This window comes from Annulohypoxylon maeteangense, assembly GCF_022496945.1.
Source record: "Annulohypoxylon maeteangense strain CBS 123835 unplaced genomic scaffold GGS22scaffold_16, whole genome shotgun sequence".
Classification (NCBI taxonomy): Eukaryota; Fungi; Ascomycota; class Sordariomycetes; order Xylariales; family Hypoxylaceae; genus Annulohypoxylon; species Annulohypoxylon maeteangense.
In genome coordinates this window covers 632,743-650,044 of record NW_025953263.1, presented here as the reverse complement: position 1 = coordinate 650,044, position 17,302 = coordinate 632,743, and the positions used below count along the sequence as shown (strand labels likewise).

The 17,302-nt window shown below is 46.6% G+C and overlaps 3 protein-coding genes across 3 annotated transcripts; 2 read left to right on the top strand and 1 right to left on the bottom strand.

The window, feature by feature from the left end:
* The first annotated feature begins 4,979 nt into the window (after positions 1-4,979).
* Positions 4,980-7,784, top strand: GGS22DRAFT_170624 (histone acetyltransferases subunit 3-domain-containing protein). Its single transcript, XM_047962470.1, has 2 exons — positions 4,980-5,674; positions 5,946-7,784. The coding sequence occupies exons 1-2, from the start codon at positions 5,203-5,205 to the stop codon at positions 7,421-7,423; spliced, it is 1,950 nt and encodes a 649-aa protein (XP_047816125.1). The 5' UTR covers positions 4,980-5,202; the 3' UTR covers positions 7,424-7,784.
* Positions 7,785-8,052: 268 nt separating this feature from the next.
* On the top strand, positions 8,053-11,249 carry GGS22DRAFT_170623 (urease). The gene is made up of 5 exons (XM_047962469.1): positions 8,053-8,380; positions 8,458-8,544; positions 8,611-9,800; positions 9,871-10,762; positions 10,838-11,249. Exons 1-5 carry the CDS (start codon positions 8,360-8,362, stop codon positions 11,156-11,158), a joined length of 2,511 nt encoding a protein of 836 aa, XP_047816124.1. The 5' UTR covers positions 8,053-8,359; the 3' UTR covers positions 11,159-11,249.
* A 1,012-nt stretch (positions 11,250-12,261) lies between these two features.
* GGS22DRAFT_170617 (uncharacterized protein) lies at positions 12,262-14,934 on the bottom strand. The gene is made up of 4 exons (XM_047962468.1): positions 14,528-14,934; positions 14,209-14,420; positions 13,284-13,661; positions 12,262-13,229 (listed from the first exon to the last, which is right to left on the bottom strand). Exons 2-4 carry the CDS (start codon positions 14,401-14,403, stop codon positions 12,810-12,812), a joined length of 993 nt encoding a protein of 330 aa, XP_047816123.1. The 5' UTR covers positions 14,404-14,420; positions 14,528-14,934; the 3' UTR covers positions 12,262-12,809.
* Positions 14,935-17,302: the final 2,368 nt, after the last annotated feature.

Below are 17,302 nucleotides of genomic sequence, written 5' to 3'. Positions count from 1 at the left end.
TGTCGGTATGTATATCCAGAAACGTAGAATTCAGCCAGCTGACACGTTCATCCACATCCCTAAATGTCGAGTATACCCTCTTACATATTCCACTTGCCTCATCCTGCTCGATATAAGAACGCAATGTCGGATGTTCGTAGCAGAGGACCTCCCATGCTTTCAGTAGGGCATCACGGACTAGAGTCCATTCCCCGTTCCCTTTACCGTCCTTTCCGTCGGTCATTCTCGTATCAGGAGACTTGGTCACGAAGGATGCGTAACCAAAAATGGGATAATAGGCATGATCATTCCTCTTCATCCGAGTATAGAATGTCTCACACTCGTCAATTTCTCGTTCCCATCTTCCAATCTCGGACCTCTTCCACTCAAATCGAGAGGGTTGATCATTCTGGGAAGCCATTGACGAAGTAGAAGAAAATGTTTCGGTCTAACGTGTCGGTGTTGATGAACTGGGCGAGCGAGTAAATTTGAATATGCTAGAGTATGCTAGATCGGTAGAAAAGAAACAAGAAAATGAAAGGCATATTTACGCGTCAAAATCAAGCCTGCATGTCCATATATAACATACCCCTGACACGTGTATATACGCGTAGGCACGTGATAGGTTCCAGGCTGCCATCCTACCCACCCCTGAACGCATCCTGGCTCCTCGTTCCATACATAACTGCATATTTTCATGTCCCGGGATATCGACCTCCGTAATTGAATTATGAAAGCTCCCCCCTTTTTCATAAATCTGTCCCAAGATAGGAGAACCCCTTTTTTGACCAGACCATATTCCAACATGAATCATATATCGTATATCGCGATCCACTCCGAGGTGACGTATATATCTAAAACCCTTTAAATAATAACATAGATTTTCTGTTAGGAAGATACCATCTAGGTTAGACATATATCGGTCTTAGCAACCCAAATAGTTGGTGGATTTTATAGGAAATTTTCTTTTCGTGTCTTTTGGACAAGACCTTCGACAGGAAGTCAGATTCGGTTCTGTGTAGACTTTCAGGTATTTATGTCAGTTTCTGGTCGAATAGGACCGTAATCTTAGCCTATGATCAGTTAATATTATTTATAGTAGAGCAGAGTGGTGTTAAACAACGGACTAACTAGTAGGTTCGTTAAGCATATGGTCAATCTTTTCCAACTTTTTCTTCATGCGCTCTGAGCTGTCTTTTATAGCTATATCACAATTGGAACATTGGTCTGGTAGCATAATGTTCCTATTTCCGTCATGTGATGGTTCTTGTACGTAGTCGTCTAGACGGGAATGAATCGGTTCATTTGAAGAGAGGAGGAGACGTTGAGGTGCATCTGGTTGGTGTACATTTGGTTTCCTAAGGCATAGCACGTTAGGCTGATACATTCAAGTCTCAATAGGATGAATGAATTGGCATTTAAATCACTTACTGGGTATTATCCGCGTCAGTTTTCTGGTTTGTAGAAGACATGATATTCAATTGATGGAAAAATATTAAATTTCGAGAGAAGGGAATATGCTTTGAATCTTTTCGATGAGAGATGAATACAGACAGGAAAGTGCTGACCTTTTATATTATAGACGCCGGCGACTCATCCGTCTTCTTTATTTCCCTTCACTAACGCCCCCTTGTAATCTAGTACAATAGATACGTGAGGCTCTGTTGAATAGAAGTCATGAGGCTCGTGCGGTGCTAGGTACCGGGATAACTTATGATTACTATAATATCAACAACCCCCATGATAATACCATCGAATGATGATCGACGATCAACGATCAAGGTAAAAGCACTCTATCAAACTTTCAGGGGGAAGCTGACGATTTGTGACAGATTAAAAGGTAAGGAAGTTCTGTCTGCAAAAAAAGACAGAGGCAATCTTATGACAGGCTTTTAGAGGATTGATACACACGTATTACGCCGGATATTTTGTGAATTTCTGAGATATTAGTATAATGGAGGTAATGTTCAACATCATCAAGTACAGAGTACCAACAGCGTGGAAAATTCCCGACCCACACGAAAAAGGGACAGGAGTCCGAGATCGCCCTGTGACTACTAGGTAGGTACCTAGTATGCATGCTTAAATCTATCCTCGGGAAGCCTTGCTGACATACATATATTGTTTCTGTTATTAGCTAGGTAGGGAGCTTCTTTGAAATGTCGGGTGAAGTACCTACCTAGGCTAGCGAATCTCTACGGCGTAGAACTTTGAATTGTGGCAGTACGATGACGTTTCAGCTTACGTCGAATCCCGTGAAAGGCTTCTGCATCTTAGCGGACCCGACATCCATCCATGCCTGTACGTGCAGATAGTCAATCTTACAGCTGACTCGGTGTGGAGGGTCTTCAGGGTACATTTGTTATTCACCTCGTCTGTATGGTCAGTTGGAGAGAGTTTGCAGCTGCCCAATTGAATTACTAGTATAACTACAATCAACTATTCGCCATTCTAATAGCCACAGTTATACTTGTTTAGCCACTCGTTCAAATTTCAGCTATTCCCCTGGTTACTTAATCTACCGATTCCTTACCTACATAGTATTTAGTATGTACCTATCAGTGGCATTAGGATAGGTACTCACCTACTAAGCAGGCAGGTAGCAATGGATATTGCCTTGGGATGCTATGCAGTTACTTTGTAGTTTCAGGTAAAAAGAACCCGGAGTAGAAAGTAATAAGCTACCTATTTGTTTTCTAGTTTATAGCCATTTCTAAAAAGAGCCGCCCCCGAAATGATGTTCAACGCTTCGAATAGAGGAAATATAATATGATTTTAGCTATAACACGATATACTAGAATGCTACACAGCAGATCTAATTGAAGAACCGCAGGGATTTTGCTGGCGTTTGCGACAAGTCTCATCCGTTCCCCAATATTGAACTCCAGGTCTACTATATTTCGGTATGACTAGAACCAGAAATGAGCAAGTATGGTTCCTAGATTAGCATTGGCTTAGATTCGTACCGGGATATTTGTATTTCATCATTTCCATGAAGGAGGATAACCACGTGTCCATTATAATAAGATCATAAGCGCTTCTAGACATCTTGTGTAACCAACGAAAGATTATCTTCTTAATTGGAAGATATCTACAGACTCCTTACGAGAGATACAGAGAACTCAACTGATTATTCGGGAAGGATTCGCCGAAATGAATAAGCCATAAAGTCCTCGACCGATTGGAAGAAGTCTGTAAACAACCACAACCAATCAAGGAGATATCCGCAAAGGTTCGCGGACTGGAGTGGGTCTCTCGGATATCCACTTGCCTGATACGGCAGTTCTCCTAGAAGAATTCCCGTAAATAAACTCCGTAAGTATATCCTAATCGGGGTAGAGATAAATGAAGAGATACTCAAGAAAGGTATGTCGTACATGCCCGAGACGACGGACATGGAGGCGGACCGGCGATGAGGAAGCTTATAGCAATCCTGTGACTGCCAAGGTATACAACTACCTGATACCCTACATATTAGGCGGAAAGGCAATAGGAATGAGGGGGTAAATCATAGAAATTGCGGTGAGTGTCAAATAGAGGACTAACGCCATCTTCCGGGATATAAACCAATTATCTTTTCAAAATCGCTTCACCAAATCGACGATGGCACCCTCTAGTAGTATTCTAGGACTTGTGTTCTAGACAAAAATTAATTCTAGCCAGTGAGACAACGTAAGACGTATGAGCTGAAGTCAGGGTTATCCAAAAAGTGGCAACTTTCTTAACAGAATCATCATCCTCGACTTTTCTTCTATTCAATCCACACATTCTAGGTATGGAATATCTATTCCATTCCTTTCTTAGAGAACTCACATTGTTATTACCTACCAGATTGGGCTACCAGCCCTATAAACATATATTTAGCATTAAGTCGGTGAGAGTTGTTGAGGATGTAACTGTGAATTAATGAAGCCCCAACAGCTATCTTCCGTAGACGCACGGCGTGGTTCGGGACCGGATATGGAGACATTAGATTCGGAGGAATGTTTACCTTAAGCTATGACGAGAATATTTATTTGACTTGAAGTCTCGTAAAGGAAGGTGCTAGAAAATATGTTACAAGGAATGGAGGCTAACCTTTATTTAAAAAGCGTCTGTTGTGAAACGGCTTTAGCAAGCAGGAAAATAGCGACATTTTTACTCGAGAACCCTACCAAAGCTACCTACACAGAAGTCTTAAGAATAAGGCTGTAATCACCTCCACACACTGTTCAAACATATTGAAAATATTGAAGATAAATATGTACAAACACACGATATACTTAGGTCCAAATGATCCTGATAACTCCACATTCAAAATCCAAGAGTACATACTTATTACACTTCCAACATGGCTTTAAAAGTATGAATGAAAACAAAGACTATTGGTAAACTTGGAAATGATAAGGTACGTTGTCATTAGGTTCTTCATAGTTATGTATTCAGTTCCAGAAAAGTGTCAGTAAGCAAATAACGTTGCTGGTCTGCGTGACACTGCATATCAATGCTTTTTCTTAACTTGATAAGTTTAGGTGAGAAGTTGTGGGTGGCGTTTGTGGCACAACCATATCCATATGGCTGTTGGTAGTAGAACTGTATAGTGTATATAAATACTATAAATGGGGTGCGGGACTACGAGAAAGATGATGGAAGGCACTAAATAGATTGAAGCCCTGGGGGAAATGTGATTGCCCGGAAGGTTGCACGAACACAAATTTGGTTTGTGTAACACATCTGCTGTGGGGCTTTGTGTGTGGGGGCGGTACGGTTCTCTATGGGTCCCAGTCTCTAAGTCGTTTCGGCCAGCAGTTGTGTTACCTTCAGAATAAATATAGTTTAATAGCCTAAACGGCTTTCATTAGTTTCAACGGGATTCATCATTGGAAAATTCCTAATTCCTGAATAGACGTTAAACTTACGATACGCATATATTAACCGTAGGTCACGAGCTTGGTAGCAGATTACGTCACTCAGGTAAGGACACGGACCTAGACCTAGCCCAACATTGAAAATGTTCAGCCGCTAAAGTGGGTCTTTACCTGGGATGATTGATGTATCTGGGTACTAAGGAAACTACCCAATCATATCATTAGGTTCAAGCTAAGACATTTAAGTGCCGGCAGGCTCGACTGACGACATTCTCATCCGAATCAACTTCCAAAGCGCGACCTTTGTTCAATTTATCATTCTTCCTCTTCTAAACACTTTAATCGTCCCAATTTCTACGGACCATATCACGTAATAATGCCTCCAGCCCCTAGCCAGAAGGGTACTGGCAAGAAAAATGCGAATGCCATAGGTAAGCGCAGTCGCAACACTACACCTATGTCCATCGGACCATCTAGTGCGAATATACCACCTGTCGATATTATCGAGACCGAGTTCCTAGATCTTAGATTAGAATCGGTTCGCAGTATAAACTACGACGATCTAGTTGATTCAACCGCATCTAATGCCGTAATCCCCGATTCCAAAAGTCTCGACGGTCTAATCACTCGACTCGGAAAATTGAATGAAATAATTGAACGGCGCGGGACATGGTGCGATAAAGGAATGCGCCTTGTAGCTGGACATAGAAAGGCTCATTTCGATGAAATGGCATCTACTAGTAGAAGGGATGATACACGTAAAGATGGTGAGGAAGAGACCGAGAGAAGAGCGAACAAGAAAAAGAGAAAAGCGAATGATAGTCTCGCACCCGGAGACGCCCATACTGGTAGGCAGTACCCGTCATCTTGCTCTTTACCTTCCTCGTTACCTTTTTCTTTACTTTTGGAATTACAATAGCGCATAACACCTCATTGCCACCAAAACGCTGTTGCATAGCACCTAAGGTCCAAGACGCTGCTTGGTAGCTACCTTCTATTACAACTGTAACCCACAGTCATACATATGGAATTTTGTCGCATTCATTTTCTTAACCTAGATCTTTACCTTCCACCTTCAATACCCACGAAGGTCACCCCATACTAAAACATTCTTCCCAGAACGATCATCTCCCTTGCGCGATCATAGCAAGACTCGAAAAGCATCTCGAGACAACGATTCGGCGAGCTCTTCTTTATCGCCTGTCGCGCCTGCAACACCCGGCGCAATGGAGGTAGACGATAAGGCCAAGCTGGATCACAGGGCTGATGAAGATTCCGAATCCGAAGATGAAGGTGCTCCTCCCCGTCGTGAGGCTCCTCAAATCCAGACCTTTGGCGAAGATCCCTCCACGTTCCCCGATCCTACCGTTTACGAGATTCGTCCAACAGAGCCTGGCATGACTGTGGATGAGCTGAAGGAGCTCTACTCGGTTGCGGTATTCCCCAAATCCGACCTCGCCGAGATGATTGCTGGTGATCCGCCGGACAAGGACTTTAGTAGTGCCAAGCCCTCGAATCAGATAAGCTTTAGCACTTTCTCGACCTACGTCGAACCCTACTTCCGCCAGTTCTCTGAAGAGGACCTCGCCTTCCTACGAGAACGTGGCGACCGACTCACTCCCTTCGTTATGCCCAAGCGAGGCAAGAAGCATTACACCGAAACATGGGCGGAAGAGGATGGTGCCATGGCGATTGATTCTACGCCGCCTGGAAGAGATAAGCTCGCTTCCAATCAGGCTCGTGGTACCATCGACAATATGGACGATGATGTCGCAGAGACGGACAAGCTATCGGTTGGTCCTGTGTTGTCGCGGCTACTTCAGGCGATGCGCCCCGAGGCTCGTATCCAACCTAGCGAGGATAAGCCGATGACCAACGGAATTAACGGAGATGCCGAAATTAAGGAAGAGGTTAACGGCGATTCCAACACAGGTGCAGCTGGTGAGGAGAAGAGTGTCCCACCTGCCACATTCATGACTGAATCATCAACTGAGGCTTGGAAGAAAGCTACACACCCCAAACTAGACTATTCTCAGGTGGACGAACGAATCAAGCTTGAACTACGTAACATTGGATTCCTTCCGCTAGAGGGGTTCGATGGTGACTACGATGGACACTACGATGATGAGGTCGCTGCCCGTTTGCGCCTCCTGCAAGATCGACTGCGCGAGCAGATGCTCATCAATGGCGCTCGCAAGGCCCGACTGACCGATCTAGTCAAAGAAAGGATGGCACACCAGGAATACACCACTATCCTTGAAGATCTTGACACTCAAGTCCAAGGCGCATACCTAAAGCGCACGCGTACGATGGGCAAGAGCAAGAAGTCCAAGCGACCCGGAGGCGCCGGTGGAGGTAGTCATCCAGCCGGAGGCGCATCGGGTATGGCTCGTCCAGGCATCGGCGACGTAACCAAGACTCTTATGGAGCGCCGAAAGCGATGGATCGAGAATATTGCCCCGGTCTTCAATGACCCCAACCTCGGCAAGGTTCCCCGCGCCTCGAACCCTGGCAGCACCATCTTCAAACCGGAGATGATGGCCGATCTCATGAAGAAGGAGCGCCAAGCTTGGGACGAAGAGGTAGAGGAGGAGTAGAGATCCCGTCCTCAACAATCAGAGCCTCAAATCCCCGAACCCCAAATTCCCGAGCCTACAAAGCCAGAGCCTTCGAAGGAACGTGATCCCCAAAACAGTGGCGTTGATGTTTGGTCACCGCGATTGAGACAGCATCGTCGGCGTAACTTCAGGGAGCTCCTTTAGCCGTCATGACATTGATTGAGATAGTGGCTCTATGATTGATACTCGGTTATGCATCAGGTTAGGTAACACTTTGAAGGGTCTCTGGGTGGTAACATCCGACATATTTCTGGGGGTTTGCTGTATAACCTCAAGTCCGAGGTAATAGCCTTATGCTAGGCTGTAAATAGTCCTCAATTCGGATTCAGTTCTACCCCAATTTCTAGAATGAATTGCTTTTGTTACTGTGACATGTTGTATACTAATCTAACCCGGACTAATTTCTCCTTCGCCTATGTGACATCAGTTTTAATCTACACGAAACAGCACAACTCATACTCTGCCCTTCTGATTAGCTACCTCTCTGTATAACCCCGGATTACTCTACAACCTGCAGTATATCATTGGGCCATGTATACTCCGATTGTTTTCTGCATATCTCATGCACAGGGAGCAAGGGGCAAGGGGTTCGAAGCTTGAGTTGCGGGGTACACCATGTATACCAAGAGGCCGATCCAACGCAGCGGTACTTGACTAGAGCTCTTCAGAGCCCCACATAGATAAGGTGCCGCTATTTAGGGCTATGAATAGATTGTATTACATACAAACGGTGGTAGGTACAGCACCGTTATCTAGCACTAGAGCGTAGAGGTAATTCCACATTCCACTATTCCGCTGTTACTCTGCCGTGCAACCAGAGTCATGATTTCTCTTCATCTTCCCCTCCAAAGCCTTCTGAAAGGCCCCGAGTTTATAGTGGTTCGAAGCAGGCCCAGCTAAACTGCGAAACAAAAAATGCATCTCATCCCTAAAGAGGTTTGTTCCCACTTGTCTGTAGTACCTAGAGGGAAAGATGGCGGTTCGCTAACTCGGTTAAAATCGCTGTTGCGTAGCTTGATAAGCTCGTCATCTCGCAATTGGGCTTTTTGGCCCAGAAGAGACTTGCTAGGGGTGTTAAGCTGAACCACACTGAAGCCACCGTAGGTTTTTCTTCCGTTCTTTTTATTGGGATTTTCAGCGGGGTTTCGCGATTAATACTCCGCTAGGCTCTTATCGCGAATAACCTCCAGGAACTCATCCGCGATGGCCAACACAACGTCTCCGACCTCATGGCCATCGGCTCCACCATGCTCGGCCGGAGGCACGTGCTTCCCTCCGTCGTCAGCACCCTGCACGAGATCCAGGTCGAGGGCACTTTCCCCTGCGGCACGTACCTCGTCACTGTGCACAACCCCATCGCCACTGATGACGGCGACTTGAGAAAGGCTCTTTACGGCAGCTTTCTGCCCGTACCTAGCCCGGACCTATTCCCGCCGTCTGAAGCTAGCGCCTACGACGTGGTCAACCAGCCCGGCGCCGTGGTCGTCGTCAAGGGAAGGATCACGTTAAACGAGGGACGTAGACGCATCAAGCTTCGCGTGACGAGCAAGGGTGACAGGCCGGTGCAGGTAGGTAGCCACTACCACTTCGTCGAAACAAACCCACGGCTCGAGTTCGACCGTGCAGCCGCATACGGCTTCCGCCTCGACATCCCCGCCGGCACGTCCGTGCGTTTCGAGCCTGGCGACACCAAAACCGTGGCCCTAGTCGAGATCGGCGGGAACCGCGTCATTAAAGGAGGCAACGCCATGGCTTCCGGGACCGTAGATTTTTCACGCGTCGAGGCTATCGTGGAGAAATTGCAACAGGCTGGGTTCGCACATGTGCCGCAGCCGGAGACGGCGGATTTGGGTGTCGTAGGTGGCTTTTCGATGGATCGGGCGGCGTATAAGACGATGTTTGGCCCGACGACGGGGGATTTGGTTAGGCTTGGGGCGACGGATCTCTGGGTTAAGGTCGAGAAGGATATGACGACGTACGGCGACGAGTGTAAATTCGGTGGTGGGAAGACGCTGCGAGAGGGGATGGGGCAGATGACTGGGTGTGCGGATGAGGATTGCTTGGATATGGTGGTCACGAATGCGTTGATCGTGGATTACACCGGTATCTACAAGGCGGATATCGGCGTCAAAGGCGGGATGATCACCGCGATTGGTAAGGCGGGTAACCCGGACGTTATGGATGGCGTTACTGAGGGCATGATCGTGGGTAGCTGCACGGACGTCGTTGCTGGCGAGGGTAAGATCATAACGGCGGGTGCCCTAGATACACATATTCATTTCATATGTCCCCAGCAAGCGAACGAGTCTGTTGCTTCGGGTGTTACCACGATGCTTGGTGGCGGTACTGGACCTAGGTAAGATGAACCCCTTTCCGAAATCCTCCTTGAAGGGGTTATGATTAGTAGACTAACACCCGGCTTCTAGTGCTGGTACCAATGCGACTACTTGTACGCCAGGTGCTCATTATATCCGCCAGATGCTACAAGCATGTGACGAGCTGCCCCTGAACGTCGGCATCACAGGAAAAGGCAATGACAGCGACCCACGCGCGTTACGAGAACAGGTTCTCGCAGGCGCATGTGGCCTCAAACTGCACGAGGATTGGGGAACAACGCCTGCCGCCATCGACTCCTGCCTTAGCGTGTGCGATGAACTTGATGTACAGTGTCTGATCCATACAGATACACTCAACGAGAGCGGATACGTGGAGTCGACGATCGCGGCCTTCAAAGGCCGTACCATCCACACATACCACACAGAGGGCGCCGGCGGCGGCCACGCCCCCGATATCATCCGTGTTGTCGAGCATGGGAACGTTCTGCCGTCATCAACGAACCCAACCAGACCCTATACACTCAACACCCTCGACGAGCATCTAGACATGCTCATGGTGTGCCATCACCTATCCCGGAACATCCCTGAGGACGTCGCTTTTGCAGAATCGCGTATCCGCGCCGAGACCATAGCCGCCGAGGACGTGCTGCATGACTTAGGCGCCATATCGATGATGAGCTCAGACTCGCAGGCCATGGGACGATGCGGCGAAGTAATTCTGCGGACTTGGAACACCGCGCACAAGAATAAGGTGCAGCGGGGTTTCTTGCCCGAGGACGAGGGTACCGGGGCCGATAACTACCGGGTGAAGAGATACGTGAGCAAGTACACGGTCAACCCGGCGGTAGCCCAGGGGATGGGGCATTTAGTCGGCAGTATCGAAGTCGGCAAGTTAGCGGACCTGGTAGTCTGGGATCCGGCGTGGTTCGGCGCGAAGCCGTCGTTGGTTATCAAGAGCGGGTTGATTGCCTATGCGCAGATGGTGAGTCTTCTCCCCCCTTCCTCCCCCTATCCCACCACCACCTCTCCTCCTTTCGAAGCAACTAACACCACGCAGGGCGACCCCAACGCCTCGATCCCAACAGTCCAGCCCATAATCGCGCGGCCCATGTTCGCGCCTCTCGTCCCGCGTTCCAGCGTGCTCTTCGTCTCCGAAGCCAGCCTCCCACAAACCACCTCCGCGGCCTACGGGCTGCGTAAACGCGTCGAAGCAGTGAAGAACTGCCGCAATATAGGCAAGAAAGACATGCGGTTCAACGACACGATGCCCAGCATGCGCGTCGATCCCGAGAGGTACGTCGTCGAGGCCGATGGCGTAGTCTGCTCGGCTGCGCCGGCGGAGACGCTGCCGATTACGCAGGCGTGGTTTGTTTATTAGTCTACATACTTAAGCCACATACCATGTATGTACCTAGTATGTAAGGGCTAAGATTCTAGTCAGAGAGTGGGAGAGTGGGATGCTAGTGGGAGGATGGGGGATGTGGGAGGGGAGAGGCTTGGCTCATGGAAAGGGGATAGCTAGGCCTTGGCTTTGTGGGGGAGCTAGCTACATGTTTGCGTGATTCGACTAAGAGGTGGGCTTGTTGGGGGCCGTTGCGTAGGGCTGGGTTAGGTGTCGATGGCATCTTTTCTGAGAGATATACATACATAGCATAGGGCTGGATCATAGGTGTGAAATGAGGGTTGCACTAAGATAGGAGAATAATTGCATGTTTAGGGGACGGGCATATAATATGATACATATCTAGCTTGGTGGTTTCAATACTAGGTAACTTTTTACTATGTTAACATGTTTTGTTTCTAATGAATGCGGAAGCGTCGTTTTTCATTGGGCAGTTTCTTGTTAGGAACCAATACCGTTTGCTATTCTGAGATTTTTTCAGTGTTTCCCTATAGCTACCTAGGTACCTACCTAACCATTGATTTTCGTAAATAGATAGGGACTTTGTCTTCTGTTAGCTGGTGATTCCGTTATATTCTGACTGTATTAAAATACCAAAGTACGGATGCCGCTATAGGTCTGCTACGGAAAGCGCCGGAAGTTACTGCATTGAATCGGTGTAAGCTGATTGGCTTATGTGTTATTGTAGACACTTAGTATTTATTTTGATGAGTTGCCTTCGATATAGATGCTTATTCTGTGTGTAATCCATGATTATAATTGCTTAGTACCTATCTGTCTTCTAGATGTTCCTGTTTAAGCTAGGTGCTTACCTAGGCACCTATGTTACCTATAGTTGGAAGGAATTAGCGTTAGGAACCTTGGAAATAAGGTCTTCCAGATATATTAACTAGCGCCCTTATAGCTTGCGCTGTACGCCTAGGGAATCCTCTATTTGCAGTCCCGGTCACAAAATGGATCCATGGATGCTTATGGGTGCCATAATAGGTAGGTAGGTAGGTACATTGAGAGGAGAACGAAACCCTTTAGCAGTTTTTTCTAAAACTCACCTGGCTTCAAGGCTTCTGTTCTCGTTTTCTAGACGTTTACGGGTAGTTCCCGGTGCCCACCCACGAAATAGTACCTGAGACGTGGTCAAGATTACAGCACACCAAGTTAGAATAGATTAACAAGACCAATAATTTCCAACCTTCCTCTCAGAAGGGAACAATGTGTTTGATGAGTACAATGCCAACAGGCAGAGCTAAGTACATTTGGGGAATTTTGAAACAGGAATAAATGAGAAAAGGACCTCGATACACACTAAACAACTCCGTGCCGAAATCCAGCAGACCTTTCCGATCCCCATTCGCAATTGTTCGTAACTCATAATACAAGACCCCCAAAACCAGAAGAGCCTGAACCCTTCCGTACCCCTTTTAAAACCGGCACCGACTGACCACTATCTGACATAGTCGAGCATATTTTACGACGCGGCAAACGAAGATATGTCGCCGCAAATATCGCAACAGATAAGCGGTAGAAGAGCAGGATGACCTCTGAGCAATCGAAAGAAAACAGACCGACATAAAGATGGCGAACGAATAGGTACCTAGTATAGTTGACAGGATAGTTCATGTCTACCAGATTACGTGGCCTTCTTCTTTCGACTAGACTTCTTAGGCTCGTCAGGAGTGTCGGCTACTTTCGATGCTCGCTTTCGCTTCTTATCAGGGGAGGCAGGTGTGGAGGTCTTAGCAGCACTGGCCTCTGCGTCCTCAATTTCAGCGGCAGCGCTCTTGCGCTTGCGAGTAACCTTGGCTTTGGGAGTCTGGGTCTCGATCTCCGGGGGAGCTATAGCCATAGCCAATTGTTCGGCAATCGCATCCTGGTCATTAGACGCATACGTCTCCTCGCCCGACAATACGGGCTGAGGAATACCATTGGCGTCAGCGTACGCAAGAGCATCAGGGTCGGTCATGTTGCGAGCCTCCAAGTTGCCAGCCTTATAAGAGTGGACTCGAGCGTTATACAATCGCAAGTTAAACTGGTACGCGTTGTTCCATGCCTATAACATAAGGATCAGCAATATTCATACATATTGGTATTCAGTTCAACTTACATTCTTCTCCTGCTGTGTCATTGATGCCCAACGACGCTGACCTTCCTCCTGTACAGCGCCTTTTGGAGCATCCTGACCGAGATCGTTCGCGATGATAGGACGAGCAGTCTGCATGTAGAGGAAGTAAGGCGTCAAGGGACGCTTAGGAGCGTTGGGATCATGAGTTCGCTTCTTACGCTCCTTCTTCTCTTCGACATGAGCACCAAGATCACCAAACTGACCACTAATACCATCGAGGTTGGCGATCAAGTTCTGCATAGAGTGACTAGCTCCATTGTCAAAAGGTGCAGGCTCTCCTATGAGCAGGTTGGTTTGACGCAGGAAGTCATCAGAGAAGCTCTTCATGAGCCCTGTGATAGTGTTGAACCTAGCATGTACCTGATAGATTGTTAATGCGAGTGTCCATTTGAAAGTATGATGGTGACATTGATAGCCAACGATATAAAATATAACGGTAACAAAAGTAAAGTATCGCCGCAGAAGTATGAGATATGCGATGCCAAATGAGTGGGGGTGAACAAGATGCCGATAAGATGCGCATCTAGGAAACGTCCAAGATTGACGGGGGAACCCGCATCAGAGCCTCAGTTCTAGGCTATATGTAATGTTGGGTACTGAGTAATAGCATCTCAGTGCTATTACAGAGCTGTTCCCTTATGCTTATCTCGTGTATTGCCTAACTGCATTACGAGGCTGCATGTCGCATGGCGACACACATACAAGCAAGGTTTATGATTCATTTATATGGTGGTGAATGGGGATGACAGATGAGGACGAGTTCTAATTCTAACGTGGGGTTGATATGGGGTACGCAACGATAATGGTGTTGGTGCTGGAAAGTGCTGGGGAATGGTGCTGTTGATAGTGCTATGAAGACCGATAAAAATAAAAGGGAAGGGAAGGAATGGGATTATGGTTTTCTTACACTGTCACGAACGCGGATGAACTCTTCAATACCGATGGTTCTGGGAGGCTGGCCGACTCCAGGTCCAGCAGCCAAAGGCTGTTGCTGAATCTGGGGTAGCTGAGCCGGAACTGCTTGCATGGCCATAGGCACCATAGGTGCCGGCGCGACGGGCGCGGGCTGTCGAGCAGCTTCTGTCTTCTTAGGACGAGGCATTGTGGTGTGGCTGATAGCTACCTGTTGTTAGCTCTGCATTTATTTTACGGCGTTGCGCGTTGGATAAAATCCAGCGAGTGTGCTAAAATAGGGATTCGGTGGAATCAAAATGGTTATTGTTTACCTGTATTGGCTTTGTGACTCAGTGGTTGGTGCGCAGTTGCGTACCTCTGTTCGATAGCTGCTGGGTTGATGTAGTAGGTGTAGGAGGTCTGGAAAACTCGCGGAGCTTGTGACCACTGAAAAATCAGTGAAGAGAAGCGCGAGAAAGTGGGAAATTTGGGGGAAAGAAAGTTTTGGGGGGAACGTCGCTGAACTGGAACGGCGGGCGGGGCAATTTTTTAAATACAGAGGTAGGTGCCACCCAGGCTTGCTGATTTGATTTGGAAAATCACTGATCACTGAAAAGAGGGGAGGGGTTAGTCCCGGGGGGGTTGTCTGGGTCTGCAACTGTTTGGTGGGCTGCGATGCCTTGCAGCTTCCTAGGTGCGCTACAGGTTTTTTTTTCTAATCGTACAGGTACTAAAGTACATGTAGAGAGTATCTATGCCCTGAAGACAAACACTTTATTTTCCATTCGATATTGTCGATGCAACTTTACCTACGCCTTTTAATGACAATCTAGTTCTGTCGATTTTCATATTCTAAAATTTGCATCCAAACGGTTGAAAATTTGAGTGTTTTGTCCACGTCCGATCTATCAAATTTACAGTGTTGTTGTAGTGTTACCTTAATGCCTATATGTACCTAAGTACCTAGCGTGTATGTCGCGTCCTAATTTTTTGGAGAGAATCGAAATCAGCCCAAGCCCCATTGCCCGTAGAAGGAACAGCGCGAAGAGAAAAAAATAAATAATAAATCAGGAGCAAAGTACAGATGGAACCAACCCAACTGGAGACATTTCTGCGATACTTTCACTTCCACATCAATTTATTATTCTTCCAAGTCGTTCCCTATCTATACATCTTGATGCATTATAATTTTGTCATATTCTTGCGCTGTTGCATCTTTCAATTTTATTGCTCAATTGAAAATGTAGATTGTTCTGTTGTGTTTTCCGATTTTAAATGCTGTTAACGGATACGAGTTGGGGCCCTGAAGCTGTTCTGAATTTGTAGCGATCTTTAGAGATTGACTTCTAAATGTTGCATCACTGGGTGCACTGGAGAAGTATTAGAAGTACCGAAATTTTGGTGTTTCCAGCGTCCTGTCAAATTCTCGATTTGATGGTTGCACCCGCCCAGCGCAACCCACCAATTGATTGGCTCACTGAAGAAAGTGCACCTGGTAGCCGTCAAATCACATCAGGGCTTTCAGTGAGCGCCTAAAGCGGCGGCAATCGCCGGTGTTTTCCCCCAATACCACCGAATTTTCAGGGTCAAAGCTACCCCCCGACACCTATCAGTGTAGCCGGTGGCCTCAGTTGCTCTCAGTTGTTCTCAGCGAACTCAGCACCCGCCCACCACGTCTTCTGCAAACCACTTTCCAAGGTAACAAGGTTTTTACTTGCAACCCAACCACTTAGGCCTTCAAGTAACAAATTTCTAATGCGACAGTTGTCAACTAATAATTCATCTGCCTGCTGGTTTTGATTAGGTATCTTCTATGCCACCCCACATTACCTATGTCCTCCCTACTACCATACATCTCTACATCAGGTTGTCACTGAGCATTTTTATCTCCGCCAGAATAACTTGAACCTAGGCGGACTACACTGTAAATGGACTGCTCCTAAACCAGCTAGACATTGACAACTCAGTGAAGCTCATGATCTACTAGGTAGATTATACTATGACATTCCTAGACGATATATAGTTTTCCTACAGGTTTATGCCGTTTAAGTTGTTAATAGTAATTAAGTAGAGAATATATATCTACCTCTCAGAGACTTAGCACTTATAATCACCATAGAGGCGCTCAATAGCCTCTAAGGCAAACTTCCAGCTAATGTTTCATCACACCCAAATCAGTAACTAAAGAGCTATTCTTTCACTTCACCACTAGTAGTAGTTACTACTTCAACGTTGTTTTGGGTATTTGGAGCACAGCCCTAGAGGCTACCAGAGGTAGGTATTATTTAGGTAGACAACTAGGAATCTACCGACAATTGACATGAACACCTAAATCCTCTATTATAACATGTCCAATGGATATCATCTATCTACATCTTACATGTATAAAACATGAATTGCAGGCACATTGTGATATATATATATATATTTATATGCCTAGCTAATAGGCATATCAAGTACTTACTCACACATTCAACATGAAGCCATATCTATGTCAATAACATGTATCACCGATGCCATTCCTACTCACTTATCATGTTCTTCTAACACTATGCTTTATTATGTCAATGCGCTCTCTGGCATCTATATTCTTTGGCTGGACACTCATTTCAAATATCAAGTTAAGTCCACTATAAGATATTGACCATGGCTGTGATCATTAGGTTACCTCCCTGTCTAAGAGGTGCACTTTAACATCAAAACTTTTGAGACCAATGTACCCTCTTAGCTTTTAGGTACATAGCTACGTATAAATAGCATTTAAAGATAGAATAAACACCTATGGGCATTATAATATATTACAGCATTCCTCTTCATATGATGCTACCATCGGGCGGGACAAGTGGAAGACGCAGAGGCTTAATGTTGTATTACCCCTCACCTGAGCTCTTATCGCCCCCAACACCAGCACGTCAAGACCTCCAGGGCTAGCACCTCAATCGCAAAATAATACTTCACGGAAATAGACCAGAAAGTGGCTGCCAGTTGACGCCATATCATAAAGACTAGGTACGTAGGTATATATTCAACGAGTCTTGAGTTGCGGAAATCTCTATATGAAGTGCAGAATACCTTAGTGATTTGATTACAGCAATGGAAGTTTCAAT

What these genes read in the sequence shown, in the direction of transcription:
- GGS22DRAFT_170623 (XM_047962469.1), top strand. Translation starts at nt 8,360, where the DNA reads ATGCATCTCATCCCTAAAGAG. An exon ending in TGAACCACACTGAAGCCACC is followed by an intron (nt 8,545 to 8,610) that starts GTAGGTTTTTCT and finishes ATACTCCGCTAG; the next exon opens with GCTCTTATCGCGAATAACCT. An exon ending in GGTGGCGGTACTGGACCTAG is followed by an intron (nt 9,801 to 9,870) that starts GTAAGATGAACC and finishes CCCGGCTTCTAG; the next exon opens with TGCTGGTACCAATGCGACTA.
- GGS22DRAFT_170624 (XM_047962470.1), top strand. Translation starts at nt 5,203, where the DNA reads ATGCCTCCAGCCCCTAGCCAGAAGGGTACTGGCAAGAAAAATGCGAAT. An exon ending in ACCCGGAGACGCCCATACTG is followed by an intron (nt 5,675 to 5,945) that starts GTAGGCAGTACC and finishes CATTCTTCCCAG; the next exon opens with AACGATCATCTCCCTTGCGC.
- GGS22DRAFT_170617 (XM_047962468.1), bottom strand. Translation starts at nt 14,403, where the DNA reads ATGCCTCGTCCTAAGAAGACAGAAGCTGCTCGACAGCCCGCGCCCGTC. An exon ending in TCATCCGCGTTCGTGACAGT is followed by an intron (nt 13,662 to 14,208) that starts GTAAGAAAACCA and finishes ACAATCTATCAG; the next exon opens with GTACATGCTAGGTTCAACAC. An exon ending in TGACACAGCAGGAGAAGAAT is followed by an intron (nt 13,230 to 13,283) that starts GTAAGTTGAACT and finishes CTTATGTTATAG; the next exon opens with GCATGGAACAACGCGTACCA.